This window comes from Gavialis gangeticus, unplaced genomic scaffold (assembly GCF_001723915.1).
Source record: "Gavialis gangeticus isolate Ggan-Ray unplaced genomic scaffold, GavGan_comp1, whole genome shotgun sequence".
Lineage (NCBI taxonomy): Eukaryota > Metazoa > Chordata > Crocodylia > Gavialidae > Gavialis > Gavialis gangeticus.
In genome coordinates this window covers 9,423,897-9,439,604 of record NW_017728998.1, presented here as the reverse complement: position 1 = coordinate 9,439,604, position 15,708 = coordinate 9,423,897, and the positions used below count along the sequence as shown (strand labels likewise).

General features: G+C 43.8%; 1 protein-coding gene across 6 annotated transcripts in view; it reads left to right on the top strand.

Moving 5' to 3' along the window:
* Nucleotides 1-15,708, top strand: part of CMIP (c-Maf inducing protein) — a 196,979-nt gene that overhangs the window by 103,212 nt on the left and 78,059 nt on the right. For 4 of the 6 annotated variants that reach the window (XM_019505484.1, XM_019505482.1, XM_019505481.1 and 1 more), the window contains exon 3: nucleotides 11,411-11,461. In XM_019505484.1, the coding sequence (XP_019361029.1) occupies nucleotides 11,411-11,461 (51 nt within the window). Of the gene's footprint in view, nucleotides 1-8,286; nucleotides 8,477-11,410; nucleotides 11,462-15,708 lie in introns of those variants that run through there. The other 2 variants (XM_019505485.1, XM_019505486.1) reach the window with 2 other exon arrangements.

The window sequence follows — 15,708 nt, the reverse complement described above, 5'->3', positions numbered from 1 at the left end:
TCTGGCAGCAGGGCCTGCTTCCTGGCTGTGACCTGCTGCCACCTGTGACAGCATCTGCTCTCTTGGACCCGAAGCCACATGTCTGCATGCCTGCCAGACCTGGACAGGGACTGCACAGCTGCCTGGGCTGTGGCATGGGCACTGCAGCAGAGCCGCTTGCACCTCTGGGCCAGCTGCCAGTGGGCTGTGGCTGCACAATTGGTCTTTGTGTGGCACTGCTGCCATGTGTGCCCCTGCCCTGCCATCTAGGCAGCTGTTGCCTGGAAGACATGCTCAATGTGGTAGCCCTCTTTGAACTGTCAAAGCATGTCCTTCTGGCCTCAAATGGCCAGGAGGTCAGCCACCTTGTTTGCCCCCCAGCTGGGTGTAGGGGGTGTGGAGTTTGAGGGCGGCTGCCACACACCCACCCCCACCACCACCGGTGGCGCACAGCCCTTGGTGCTGGCAGAAGCAGCCAGTCAGCCAAGCCATCAGTGCCATGGCCTAATTGTGGGCACAGCCCTGTGGCGGTGCAGTACTGCCTGACCTGGGGTCTGTATATGGCATTGGACAGGAGCTGCAGGTGTTGGCAGGAGCTGGCCCAGTCCAGTCCAAAGGCGTGCACTAGTGGGGTGGGCCGGGTTGGGCTGGGTCTGTTGGCCATGTACAGACCCTGGATCAGGCAGTGTTGTGCCGCCACGGAACTGTGCCTGCAGCCGGGCCACTGTCCCAACAGTCCAGCTGGCTGCTGCTGCCGGCACTGGAGGATGTGCGCTACAAGGGTTGAGTGTGGGGGGTGGGTGCGTGGCACCTACACACCCTACATCAGCCCCCCACACACCTCCCACCACTGCCCAGACACCCCACAACCTCCCCTCCCACCCCCATGTCCCTGTTTACCTGGGACAGCGCCTGGGTCCAGGTAACGCTGCAGCCTTGCCCCCCTCCTATTTGCCCCAGCAGACTAAGTGTGCTGGGGCAGCAGGAGCACCATAGAGATGCTCTGGCCAGGTCCTCTTTGGAGGACTTGGCTCCGGGTGCCTCAAAGACATTGCTCCAGGAGCATGCCTTGTGCTGCTTTTTTCTGCAGGTTGTTTTTTGATGCTGGGACTTCTTGGTATCAGATTTAGAGTCCACACTGCAAATATGCAGTGCGGGGAACACTAGTTTGTTCTTAGTATGCCTTTTGTGGCATTTCAAACTGCTTTGAGATGCTGCAACAGGCACATGCTCACTTGTCTGGATGTGACCAGTGTGCCTACTAACCCTGTCAATTTAGATCATCCCCCTGGGGGCAAGGCACCTCATTTTTTTTAGGCACTGTAGCCATCTTTGAGCACAATTTGTGTCTGACCCTAAGTGACTGGCAGTTTAGTTATGCAGGGAATTGAACTCCATGCTCCCAGATACCAGGCTAGTACCTTAGCCCCTTTGTCCAGTCTTCCTTCTCCATTTAGTTTAACAGACCTTATTAGACAGAGATTTAACCAGTTAGATGATTTCATACAACACTGATTTAATTTTATTACTACTTGTGCTAACATTTGTATTTATACCTCTGTAGATTGATATGGGAGCATTTGTACTTCATTTTCCCTGTTAACTTGAACATCCAAATATTTCTTCCATAGCGTTCTCATTATAGTTTTGCTTACTGACCTTTGTATTATTAGAAATGATAACAAGTTTGAACCCAAAGCTCCCTGCTGGGTGCAAAGGGAGTCTGGCAGGAATTGTAGATTTTTATCTGGAGCAGCCTACCGCTTTGTTTTTTAAAAAACAAATTAATACAATTGTGAGAAATTAACATCTAAAAGTGGATGCTTTGCACGCACAGTATTTCCTTTGAAAAATTGATATCCTAATATAACCTCAGAGAAACCGATAAAGAAATTGAATGAGTCTAGGGTTTATATTGGACAAAGGCTGGATCAGACTCCTGCATAACTATGGGAAGTGTGATGTAACTGCAAATGCAAGCTTTCCCATATATTTCAGGATGGGCTGATCCTTGATAAAGTCTGGGGTTATTGGAGTATAAAAATAGATTTCCCATATAGAGCATTTTGTCGGTTGGTCACAATCTCAAAATGATATTTTAAAATAAAACAATGGGGAAGGATCTGCAAACACTATACTTAAATACTGAGACAACTCGGCAGGCATGCTATGGCATTTCTTTACAGTGGTTTTCTACTACTAAGAAGCATTGGATGCCTCAGACGTACTGGGCTGCAGGTGTGTTTCTGACCTGGACTGAATTACAGCTCTGGGAAGTAGGAACCCTCAGACCCTGTGTAAAACCAGGCTGATTCCAGGGGTTAAGCAGCAACACACTGGGATGTAGTGGTCAAGTGCTGGTATTGGGATGGGAGCTATACTGTAACAAAAATGGTGATGGAATCATCTTCCATTAATAAAATACCATTTTGTCAAAATCTAATGACTAAATGATATTCCCAGTATGAAGCAAGAAGGTCAAAATGTTTCAAAATGTTTGTTTCTATATATCTGTGTATATATATATATACAGGGTATAAATATTACATCCTGCAAACTGTATCCTGCGTGGCCAAGCAGGACATGCTTTGACAGTGCTGCCCAAGCAGAAATATTACATTACTTTTTAGTATGTAGTATAATGTAGTATAATATAACAACTGACTTTTGACATTGAAATAAGGTGATTTGACATTATCAAATGAAGCATGTTGATCCTTGTAAATCATGATGTTTCATATGCTTCATTTCATTTTCTTTCACAACATGTTCGTTTTCCAGGACATTTCAGAATTTCAACGCATTGCTCCATTTTAGTACAGACACACTTTTTAGAATTTTCCACGGAGGTTTCCTCAGAATGGAAATTGTGATTTTGAGTCCACTGTAGACACAAGATATGAGCTACTAGGATGTCTCTGCTATCTGCTCAAATGAAGACAGATGCTTGGCTTTGATCCCTCGTGCCTTTTTGTCACTGCTATTCCTATTGGTCAGTGGTTCTCAACTTTTTTAGCTTCAAGGCACCCCTCCATAATTTTTCTGAATTTAGCAGCACCTTCAATGCTACCACCATTGTGGGCATGGGAAATGACCCTGTATATTGCTGTTCCTAGCAGGCAATGGAGACAGTGGGCCTTCCTGTCTGCATTGGATTTATCTGTTAAACCAGGGGCTGGCTAATGGATGCTGTTACATTGTAATGAGCGGGAGAAGGATGAGTGACATCTTCTCACTCCATTACCTGTGCTTTCCTTTAACTCTCTCCTATTAGAATATGAATGTATCCCAACCCATTTAAGGTAATGGGATCTGAAAAGGGATCTGACTGCTCTAACACACTGAGTCCATTTGGATTTTGGAGAAGGGGATGAAGCCCAGAGGCCAAAGAGCTTAACCTGCAGTGTAGTCAAGCTGCCAGTTCTCTGCTAGAATTGCTTTTGCCGCTCACTGTTTCTGGTATGTGGATAGCTGTTGGAACACAGGTTTGGTTTGGAAGGACTGAGTTTGTTCCAGCTGTTGGGAATTTTTGTTGCCCCTCGTGGGGTGTCACAAAGAGTGAGTTTTTCTACGTGCTCTGGTAGACGTGGTGGATATTTAATTTATTTATTTAATTTGCCTTCCAGTCCTTTGTTGGCAAAGCACCTCGTATCTTTGTGGGGCTGTATAAGTAACTGTGATGAGGTGTCCCAAGGACCACATATTAATAGAGTAACTCGAAAGAAAAAATTATTTGAATGAAGTTGCTACTACTTACAGCCTGACTTACCGCGAAGTGTCATATCTCTTGGGAAGCTCTCATTCCCTCTTTCCCCACTTCCAAGGTCAGAATCGTGTGAGGGGTGGGAGAGAGGGCTATCACCAAGGAGGAGTACTCCTCGGCCCGTGAGTGTAGGAGGGCTATTAGGATGGCCACGGCAGAGATGGAGCTCAGGCTAGCGTCCAGGATTAAGGACAACAAAAAGTCCTTTTTCAAGTACATTGGGAGCAAGAAGAGGGCACCAGGCAGTGTAGGCCCCCTGCAAGGTGCAAACGGTAGTCTTGTGACTACGCCAGACAAGAAAGCTGATATTTTTAACAGTTTCTTTGCCTCCGTTTTCTTGAACAGGAACTGGGATATCCCACCTACCAGAGGTAGGGACAATCTTGGGGTTAGCTCTGTCAGGTCTTCAGTCAGTGCAGATGTAGTTAGGGATCTTCTGGAAGGACTAGACATTTTTAAATCTGTAGGTCCAGATGCCCTCCACCCAAGAGTGTTGAGGGAGCTGGCAGGGGTTATTGCGGAGCCCTTGGCCTGGCTGTATGAGCATTTGTGGTCATCTGGCCAGGTGCCGGGGCATTGGAAACTGGTTCATGTGGTCCCAATTTCCAAGAAAGGGAGGAAGGAGGACCCAAGTAACTATAGGCCTGTAAGCCTCACCTCGGTGCTTGGGAAGATCTTGGAGAGAATCATTAAGGAGCACATCTGTGGGGGGCCTGCAGGGGAGATCATGCTCAGGGGCAATCAGCATGGGTTCATCAAAGGCAGGTCCTGCCGGATCAACCTGATTGCCTTTTATGACCAAGTAACTAAATCCTTGGATGATGGTGTTGCCGTGGATGTAGTCTTTCTACACTTTAAGAAGGCCTTTGACACCGTCTCTCACCCCATCCTCATCAATAAATTAAGCGACTGTGGCATTGATGCCTGCACAGTTGGATGGGTAAAAAATTGCTAGGGCCAGATAAACCTCAGAAATGTTGAGTTCTCATTTCTCAAACTATTTTTTTCAAACCAGTTCAAACTGCTGCCAAGTGAGTTCTCCCACCCTTTGTGTTGATTTATTCTATCCTTGGCAATCAGATGTAGTCAGAAGGAAAAACAAGCGGTAGAGGAACTCCTGATAAACACGTGCTCCCTGCACATACTCGCCTTAATGCTTGAGCAGCGTTTTGCCATGGAAGTCCCTTAGATGGGGATGCCTAGGTCTCTTTTTTTGTGTGTCCTTTTCCCCCTTCATCAGTGCAGTCTCTCTTTTTTTTTTGGTACCCAGTTTTGTTTTATCTTATAGTCCAGATGTTATCCTGCTTGTAGTCTGCTACCTTTCAGCCTGTTATCTGGCTATAATCCTCCTTGCTGCTTTTTGTTTAGCAGCAAATCCATTCAGTATCGTTAGGCTGATCAGCAGTGCCCAGAAATTAGCAGTTGTGCTTTAGCTGTACTGTGTAGGGAGATGGAGCGGAGAGGTGCAGATCCCAAAGCCTCAAGCAGAGATACTGTCCAGTAGCTCATTCCCTGCATGTGGGGGGTTGCTGGTTGAACAGGAGCATGGCTAGTTGTTCTGCAAGTGATATGCTTGTGCTGATTACACTTCCTGTGCATGCAGGAAAGGGGCAGGGATCTGCTGTCCACAGTCTGGAGCGCTGACCACAGCTTGGCTGGGCTATTGCCCAGTGTCCTGACTCTCAGCTCGAAGGGGAGATTTTGTTTCATTGTTCTCATGCCACTTGGGTTGTGTGTGAAGAGCCTGGTTAGATCCCAGCATTTCATATTGAAACCAGCTATTAACATAACTGCTGGTGCAGGCGCCTGCAGTGCAATTATAGTCCAGGTATTACTAATGAGCACCTTTTGGAGGGACGTGCAGACAAAAAAGGAGGAATGCATGTATGATGGCGGGTGGAAAAAGAAAATCAAAGGGAAGGAAGAAATACAGAGTTAATCCAGACTGTAAAGAGTTAAGCCAGGCCCCAAATCACCCAACCCCACTTATTGCCAGACCTTTTCAGAGCTGCTATCTATGGCAGAGCTCTCTAGGATGGTTTACATAAAGATCACTGTAATAAGGAGAATTGTTGTTACAACATTTTGCTATCTGGACAAGCCATTGCTTGTACTCTTCTGAGTGATGCTGATGTCAGCAGAGTTTGACACTATAGTGTGACAGGACTAAGTTATAGCAGAATGGCAGTGATGGATCCAACTGGTGTTAGCTTTCCTATCTACATCGTACCAGTGGCTTGTGGAGAATGCCCTGTAAGTTGCATAATGTTTTGTGTGATCAGTGTCCAAAACCCAAGCAAAACTTATAATTTGTCTGCTTCTTAACTGGCTGGGAACCATTGCAATGTCTGGATCAGTGCTGTTTGACAATAGCTTGACTTCCTATTTTTGCTAACCAAAAAAAAAATCGAGTTTCAAAAGGTTTGCTGCCTTCCAAATGATTTATTCTTACTTATTTTAGTCTGTTTCAACCACCTGTGGTTAAGAAAGGCAAAAGTTGGTTTGTGGAGAAAAAAACTGCCTTGCAAGCAGAGGGGCAAATAACTCACTTTTACCAGGGTCTCTTCCATGCAAGCACTTGATTACTTGCCTGTCTTTGCTCATGTAGGCTGTCCCACTGAACCCACTGAAATTACTGGCAGAGGTAAAGTTGTTACTGCATGCTTAGGGAGCAGGGACCAAGCTGCTGCTTTGACACACTGACACCCAAAATCAGGGAACTGAACAATCAGTCCTAGAAATGTACCGTGTTAAAATGTTTTATTTCTGTCGCGCACAACCTGCTCATCACAGCTGTGGGATAAAAAACACTGACAAGGAGTGTCACACGTACCTTATACCTGTCCCTAAATCCCATAACACCCCCCACCCTGCTGTTTTTAATGCCATGTTTTCTGATGTTCTGAATCTTTTCTTTGTCGTATTGTTTGAAAGCAATGGGGATACTTGACTAACTGATCTGAACAGTCACATCTGTGCTCCTGCATTCAATCTCCCTTTGGGTTTTTCATGGCCACGTGGTACTGACTGTGATAAAGAACTCATTTCGGGATTGGGGCCTAATAGACTATACAGGGGAGCCAGCAAAGCAGCTAGATGTCATTTGCTACTGAACACCCGAACTAGTCGAGCTGTTCAACTAAAGAGCACCTCGTTTCTCTTATCCCTTTCATTCATGTTAGCCTTAAAGGCTGCTTACATGGAACATGTCTAGAGAAAAATGGGAACTTTTTGGGGGGCATTGGTCATGTCTCTTTAAGGATAACTGGTGCAAAGTGGCCCTCACTGCATAGAGAAGACGAAGATGATTAGAAAACCTTTCCCATTATAGCCAAGATAGCTAATAAAAGCTTGAGTTTTTAAAAACACATGTGTAACCTCTCATTCTCTTCTCTTTTCTCGTAGCCTAAGGCTGAATAAGTCTTGTAGGCTGTATCCTTAGGTGGGCATTGAAGTTGATGTCTGCACTGCAGTGGCTGCAGCTCATATAGATGTACCCGGGTAATCTTTAAGCTAGCTGGCCCTGGGGTACTGCATCAGGGAGATCAGCACAGCCTAACGACCCAGTGACTGATTCGTTCCTCAGCAGGGCATTGTAGCCTGGACTGAGCTTTGTTCTGTTTTGGCTGTCCAGCTACCAGGACATGAGTGAGCTAGCTAGCTTGGGCAGCTCTTTTTTACATGAGCTACAGTGTCTGTGGCACAAGTGTACCATGTCACAAAATTTACATTAGCAAAGCTCAGCCCCAAAAATCTCTGTGTGTGGATGACTCTACCCATGCAAGTAATCTCAGTGACGTCAATGGACAACATAAAGGCTTGGAATGGAACTGCTCATTTACATTAGTTGAGGATTATTGAATTGCCTATGTAGGAGTCAGTCCTGAAATAGTTAGCTTTTGCCCAAGTAAGGAGATCAAAATTAGGTCTATTTATGGAGAAGGAGGGAACTAATATGAATAAACTTCACTCTCAGGCTTTTCAGAGTACTCCAGTCTCGTTAATGAATAAAATCTCATGACATCTTTATGAGGTAGGAAAGTACTACCATCCTCTTATTAAAGAGGGACAGCGGCAGTTGAAGAAAAAGCAAGGGAAATGAGTACATTGCCCTCATTTCTGCTACAGCTAGTAAAAAAGAGTAACATTTGAAGATAAATGTATAAGCTATTCTGCACCAGAGCAAACCTGATTTTGATTTGTGAACAAATCCTACCACCAAAAAATTAATTTGACAGAAGTCCATTTTTGGGTACAGTATTTTTTTGTCCTAAACATATGTACTTGAGAGCCATTTAAGGCATTTTGATTACGCCAGTTCCTTATGGAATTTTTGGTTATTCTGCTAAGCAGCAAATACACCCAATAGCCTCTTCCTCTCTGAGTTTAAAAGGGGGAAAAAAAACATTTTGTAAGGCTGGATGATTCCTTGCTGGCTGCTAAAGCTCCAACATTTCCTGCGCATAGCTGTGGTTTAGCAGCCCGCTGAAAATAGGCAGAAGGAAGGGTGTACTGGAAGGATTAGGCTCTGTGGTCTCTCAGTCTTGCCGAATGTGCAAAAGAGAATGCTAGTGACAGAAGAGCCCCATCGGAGGTAAGAACGGTTAAGCAAATGACGCCTGATCTATCTGCTGGAGCGCTGTGGAGAGTGAACTTCTGGAATCCCGCCATTGCCTCTGAGGTCTGTAGCCTATTGATTCCTGCTCAGTGGTAGAACGGCAGACTTGCCTACAGGTTTGTTTTCTGCTTTTGTGCTTTAGTTGGAATTGTTGTTGTCATGCTGGTGGCTTTTCTTAGTAGTGGTGTTGAAACAAGCCTCAAATGCAGCCCATCCCAAATTTTGGAGCTGTTCAAACACCGATGTCAGATGCAGATCCAGATGCCAGTTTCAGGTGACGGCCTTTTCTCATAAGAGGCCAAACTAAAGCTGCATCTAAATGCCCCACAGAGTTTGGAATCCAAATCCCATGTTTGCAGCCCGTGCACTCTGCTCGATTTACAGTCTAAAACTCTGTAAATATTTCCCCTCTAAGGTTGACAATATAATTTATTTTTCTGCTGGTTTTGTGTGCTCTCAGTTAGTAGTCTGTGCCATTAGTTTTTTGCCTCTGATTTTTTTGGGGGAGTCCGGTATTGTTTCAGTGTTTTCTTTGTTGTGTTCAGTCTGTCTGAATAATCTGTCAACAAAGATTTTACCAAGTGCCTAACCACTGTTCCAGCTAGGAGCTGGGTTGGTCATGAAATCTGCTTGCACGTATTGTTTAATTTTTTTCCTAGTTATTTATAAGCTCTGGAGGTCTCTAGTGACTGGATGCCTGGAAATAAGAGAATGGATAAAGGCCAGAAACTATTTTCCTTTCTTGCTTTAATATTTGCTCATTCTAGGTGAGGCAGTTTCTTGGTTCAAATAATACTGTAGGTTCAACCTGGGATTTAAAACAGGTTGGCATTGCCACTTTTCAGGAGGAAAGCTCTGCGCCTTTCCATTATTCCTTAGTAATATTAGAAGCTTATGTATCTTATTGGTCTTTCAATGTAGATAATGGCCTTGGGAAGGGGGTTTTGCTAGTAATGCAACATTTACAGATTAAACTAGAGTTTCTTTGGGAAGTATCAGAGCTGATCAGTATATAGAATGAGATACTACAGTAGCCTTGTAAACCATGTCCTCAAGCATAAAGAAACTTTCCTCAAACTTGACTACTCATTCAGAGACTCGGTTGCATTTCAGGATATCATTGTGACATGATCACCATGGAGGGTCAGGGAAATCGGCTTCTAAGAATGAAAATAAGAGGTTTCCTGTGACTGGAAAATCAAAACGTATTGAACTTTTGGTGTTGAAGAAGCAGGGTGGTGCGGGGGTCAGTCCTTGGCCTCCCTATGATCCTTTGCCAAGGAGTGAAGTCTGTCCTCCCAATGTGAAGTATTTGGCTTTTTAGGGAAGATATGTTAGCTTGGTGGTTAAAGCAACCTTTTAGATTTGAGGCACCTCTGTCGAAACTCAAGGCACCCCTCGGGAAATTCCAGCTCTTACTTTTCACTTGATTTTTTGATTACGCAAAAATAGTAGAGCAGTTCTTCTGTTGCAAAGAAGTTGGAAAGACCACAGCAGGGGAGGGTGTTTTTAATGCTATGGATTCCTGTTTGAAAACTGAACAGGTATACTGTATGGACAAGTACACTACTTTTAAGCGAGGAGGGTTTTGCCCCTTGCAAGCATGTCAGCTCATCTCTGGTAACCATTCCGTCTTCTGCTCCTGTCCCTCAGGACATGCAGCTAAACGTCAGGGATTTGCCCCTATGTGAAACAAGATAAATCGTGGCGTCGCTTCCATTTACTGAGAGAGAGGGTAGACTTATGAAACAGTTACTATGGTTCAGCCTAATTTGCTGCAATTTCCCTCACTTAATCATTGTACTTGTTTTTTCTGACCCACTCTTTCAATTGTCATGGGGTTCTTTTTGTTTGGTTTTTTTAAATTTTAAAATATATTCAAAGGGGCGGGGGTGAGAAGCTAGAACTGAAGGATGCTTGGACTTCTGCTTGGCCACGCAGGATACAGTTTGCAGGTTTCTTGCTGCTACAGGACAAAAGCCTTCTGAAAGGGCATGTGGCTCTTCCAAAGAAGAGCCTTGCCTGTTGTTGGCACAGGACTTTCACTGAGTATTATTTTCATTGTTCATTTTAAGATGTTTCTAATTGTAAGGAAAAAGCCCCAGCAGCTGAGCTGGAAAAGCCAACCCTCCCCACCCCTCTACACACTCAGCATATTCCGAACTTGCATAGCCCCTCAAAGGCATGCGCTCTTTCTGTGCCCTTATGGATTTACGTCAGCATAGCTGCTTTTATAATTTTTGGTACAAAGCCTGTGACCTTTGAGAGCATTGAACTATTTCTCCACTGGCTATGAACCTAGCTTTAACTGAGAATTTTGAGAAGCTCTGCTTAATATGGACAAAAACTGGTGATCATTGATTATGGCAGCATTTATGCAGATGCTGCCGACCCTCTGGGGGATATGTGTGTATCTTATAATATTTTTTACTGCATTATATTATTGTTAGAAAAGCCAACATGACACTCAGACTCAAGTAGCTAGCAGGCAGCTGTGGACTGGGAAAGGGGAAGGCTAGTGCATATAAAAAGTTATCTGCACCATGTCAGGTTAGCATCTTATTCTGACAGGGGTGATCTAATACATAGGGCAAATGGCATATAATTATCATAGACTTGATCAAAAGCTCCTAGAAGTCAATGAGAATGTTTCCACTGGCCTTAAAGGGTTTTGGATCTGGTCCTATTTCATCTGAAGTTGATATTTTTTAGTAATATTAGTTCAATGTTTAATATGTTGAAAGGAAATGAGATCGTACAAAGTCTTAATGTTTCTGCTTCCTGTGAAAATAAATTAATTACCGTGCAAACTCATGACCTTTTGTAGGGCTCAGAAAACTCTCTTCCCTTTAATGAAGGGCAGGGGGTGAAGATGGCAATTCCAGAGCAGAGCGTCAAGGTCATTGGGTTGTGTGTCACAATCGTGTGCAATTTGATGAGTTTTAATTAATGTTGGTGGGTGGAGGGTTTGCATGTGTTTGGTTCAGTGATCTCAAGCTTGAATAGAATCTAATGATTCCTATTTTTAAAAATCTTTCTTTTTATTGCAGGCTGCAAACAGTTACCTGAGGGATCAGTGGTTTCATTCTTTGCAGTGGAAGGTAGGTCCTCCATTTGCTGTTTTCCTTGCTACAGTTTTAACTAGAAGCTATATATTTTCAAGCCTACTGATCTGTGGCAGGAAGTGAGAGAGTTCAGATGCCAAGGTGAGGCACAGGAAGTTGTTTTCCCTCAAGTTTGCCCCCGAACTAAGATGCATCTTGCTTGCTAGGATCAGCATACTCAAATGCAGAAAATTCTGTATTTTTTTTTCCTTCTTTTCCTGTGTTGCAGCACCCATCTATCTGGTTAAAGAAGGTTTATTCCCCCTCCCCCGCCCCTTCCAGAACCTCAGCATGGGCTCAAACTAAGTAATTTCAGATAGTTTGGTGCTATCGAATGGTGCTATCGCTCACGGAGTATTTATGAGATGAAACACATTATTCTGTAGGACGGTAGTGTTTGTCATATAGAATCCATTAAGCCTCCAAATTTGAGAACACCTCCAAACTGGTCTAAACCAGTGTTTCTCAACCTTTTTTAGGCTCCCCTTGGAAAATGCCAGCTTTTAGTTTTCACTACTTTATTATTTTCTGTAGTCAAAAAAGGAAAAAAAAAAAAAAAGCAGTTCTTTAAGTGCAGAGAACTGTGAAAGACCACAACAGATCATAATGCTATAACACAGTGGGTTCCTAGTTGAAATCTCTGGGTTCATGCGAGTCATGTTTGCAAACTTTACATTGTATGGCATCCCACAGCACCGTTGAAAGGATCTCAAATCTCCACAGGGAATTTTTGACCCTGGTTGGGAATCACTGAGCTAGACTATAGCCTGATCTTAGCTTATGCCATGCTACCAAGCTACCTGGTTTTGTTTATTCCTGGTAAACTGGGCAAAGAGGATGTTTTTTGAAGTTGCTTATTAACTGTAAGCAGCATCAGTCTATGTAGCGATCTGTTTTTATTCTTAAGCATGACTCGGAAATATGTGTAGTTGCTATCTCAAAGGCTGCATGTCATTTTTACTGGAAACGAGGTTGATTGATGTAGTGAGTATTAAAGAAAGTGGTTCACAAATGACCAGAGCGTCTCCAAAAGCAGATCATTCTCCAGCTTCAAAAATGTATCTGTTGATGAACTGATAGATTAGATGGATTCTGTACAGATTATGATTGAACTTGAAAATAAATTCTGATCCAATTGTGGATATGGTTGTTATCTATGCAAGTCCCTTTTATGAACCAAACAAACAACTTTCCAACAAAGAACATTTCTTTGGAAGTGTTTCAATGGAGTCAAACAGGTTGACCTCTTATTTTGTTGCTTATCAAGTTTCCATTCTGCCTGTAACAAGTACATGTGAAAATATAAGGAAATCCCTCCCATCCAGTTGGTTTTGTTGTAGGAGTTTTTGGATGGTGCTCTTTGTGGAAAATAGTTTGCACAGTACTTGTGTGTGTTGTACTGGTATAGAGGTATTTCACCCACAAATATTTGGAGAGGAGTTGTTTAGGGAAGTGCAAATGGGCATGTGAAGAGGAAAGGGCTAAAAATAAGAAAGTGAAAATGAAGGTCAGCTGAATATATCCATCTAGACCTGAAAATACCAACCTGACAGGAATGTTGGGAGAAATGTTTGACTTTTGGAGATCTTGGTGAGATTAGGGTCATCTGCTGAATGGGTCTAAATTGTCAATAGCAGGATCCAGATGTCCCCGGAATCTTGCAATAATAATAATAATAATTATTATTATAATAATTATTATTATTGCAAGATTCCGGGAACATCTGGATAATAATTATAATTTTTTTTTTTTTTTTTATATTTTTTTGCAAAGATCTAGTTAGTCTAATAAAAGAGAGCATCTCTGCGACAAGCTCTGATTCCTTTTGCCTCCAACCAGTGAGGCTACAGCCTGGATACCTGAGGTAGTTGTTAATGCCTTTCACAGGTTGTGTCCCGCTAGGGTATTTCTTGTCACCCCGGTGGCAGTGATGTAGGTTGTATTTGGAATAATGGAGGGCTGTATTGTAGGACAGTAGTCCTGTTTTGCCCTTGTCTATAGACCACCATCTTTTTACCAGTGTTCCAGTGTTTGATTCCAAATTCAGCAAAGGCAGGATTATTGTGTTGCTTATTCAGCTGTGCTGGGGACAGGGGTCACTGCAGATCACAGTGTAGAGGGATGTTTGCCTCTGTATAACCCATTGCTTTCTGAGCAGTTAGGCAAGGAATGGGCAGATGGGCAAGAAAGGGATAGAGGCGTTTTTCTTAGCAGAGGCGGCAGATGACTGCCTGCTGGAGCAAGGGGAGGATTAGGGTCAGATTCCCAGTTCGTTCTGTGGTATGTTCTTGGCAGAGCTCAGTCATCCCCCACCCTATGGCAGAGGGTCAAGATGCAGTTCTACCCTGAACATCAGTAAACAACAAAGAAAAACTATAGGGAACATGACCTGCTTCACTTGTACATCTTCCAGTGACATGGAGACGGCTTTTCCCTGTGGGAGTTGTTTTTAAAGGAGAGCTTTTTAAAATTTCCAGTGCTTCTGACCAAGCATCTCATTTGGGGAAACTCTGAGTAATTTAACCTTAGCGGACATTTGCTGTTCAGAAGAATTTTTTTAAAATTTTTTTATAAAATGAAACATTATCTTGATTTGAAAGCCTTCCCTTTGCCAAGAGTAGGAAGCCAGGCTTTTCCACAGAACAATGACAGAGCTTAAATCATGACCCATGCATTTTGTGCTAACATGTACCCGTTTGCTGGTATATCATTGTGGTTTTAACATTGCAGTGCCTTAACTGTTCAGAGGAAGAACACCCACTGACTTGATGCTGTTTAACTGGGAGGGTATTTGGCAGGTTTAAGTGAAAGTACAGCAGAACTGAAGGCAGAGAGGTCACAGGAAAGAGACTGCAGGCAACCCCTTGCCACTGCTGATGCAAGTTTCTCATTTCACTTATACTACAACCTGTAGCTATCAGGACTGGGCGCTGTTTTACATTCCATGTTGGGATTTGCTTGGAGCGGTGACCAACCGACAAGGCGGGGATTTACAAAGAAACAGCAGGTCTCTTATTTTAGGACAGATGGTGTTCTCCAAGGCCCAGTGGACATCACTGACCTGCGCTGCACCCTCAGGAATCAGTTAGGTCAAAACATTTCTGAAAGTCTGGGGAGCACAAATGCAAATGGTACTAGTATCTACTCTGGTTCCCCCTTGAAGCTGTGGTTTAACTCTAAAGAGGCGAACCTAGTATTATTATTGGTATTAGGGCAGTACCAAAGGCCTCAGTTGAACTTAGCACCCCATTGTATGAAGTGTATGGGGTGCAGATCTTCCCCTCCTTGAAGACTAGGCAGTCTATATAAACAGGACTCGAGGGGAAGTCTTGGTGACCTGATGCACAGAAAGGTTAAGTGAAGGTGCACAGGAACTGCGTGCCTGAGCAGGGAACTGCACCCATAGCTCCCGTGTCTGACCCCAGTCTTGTAACTAGAAAACATTTGCTCATCCCAGGATATAAGGTTAAAATTAGTGGGAGTCCCCATTACCGTGGGAGGGCATAAATGTTCCCTACTGTCTGATAAGCTGTTTTCTTGCCTGCTAAGCTGGGTCTTTTCCACTAGTCAGGGGTGGGGTGGGAGGAGGTCATATGGGGTCAGCTGTGTTCAGAACATTAGCCGAGTAGTCTGGAAAATGAGAGAGCTGGTGGCTAGCAGTATAATTTTTGGAATATAGAAATAACCACACTTACTCTCAGCATTTTCCTTCTGCGTCACCTACCTATTACTCTGTTTCTTGCTTCAGGGCAGGGACTGTGTCTTTCTCTGTTTGTACAGTGCCTAGCACTGAGGTCCCAATCCTGATGGACCACTTCGCTGCAATGCAGATTTGAAATATATTAGTGATAAAATTCATCATTAGAGATTACAAAGCTACCTGAAATCTGGAAAGGTGTTAGGGGGACCTTTCCAGTGGGTCAGTGGAAACTCTTTTATAGTTTGCTGTATGATACAGAAGGAGCCTTACATGGAGAGGAATAGATGCATGTAAACAGGCTGTACAGGGCTTGGCTGCATTTTAGTTTTTCTGAAAGGAAAGGCAGCAATTTTTCTGAAATGACGCTCTTTGTGTAGTTTTACATTTTTCTCAGTGTAGACCAAGAGTGAACAATTATTTTGGTTGGAGGGCTGCTTAACGAGTTTTGGTGAGGCATTGAGGGCTGCAAGGGTAGCCCCACCCCTTGACAGGTGCCCTGCCCTCTGGTCGCTATCTTGGGACCAGAAGTCCCACCACCCCACCA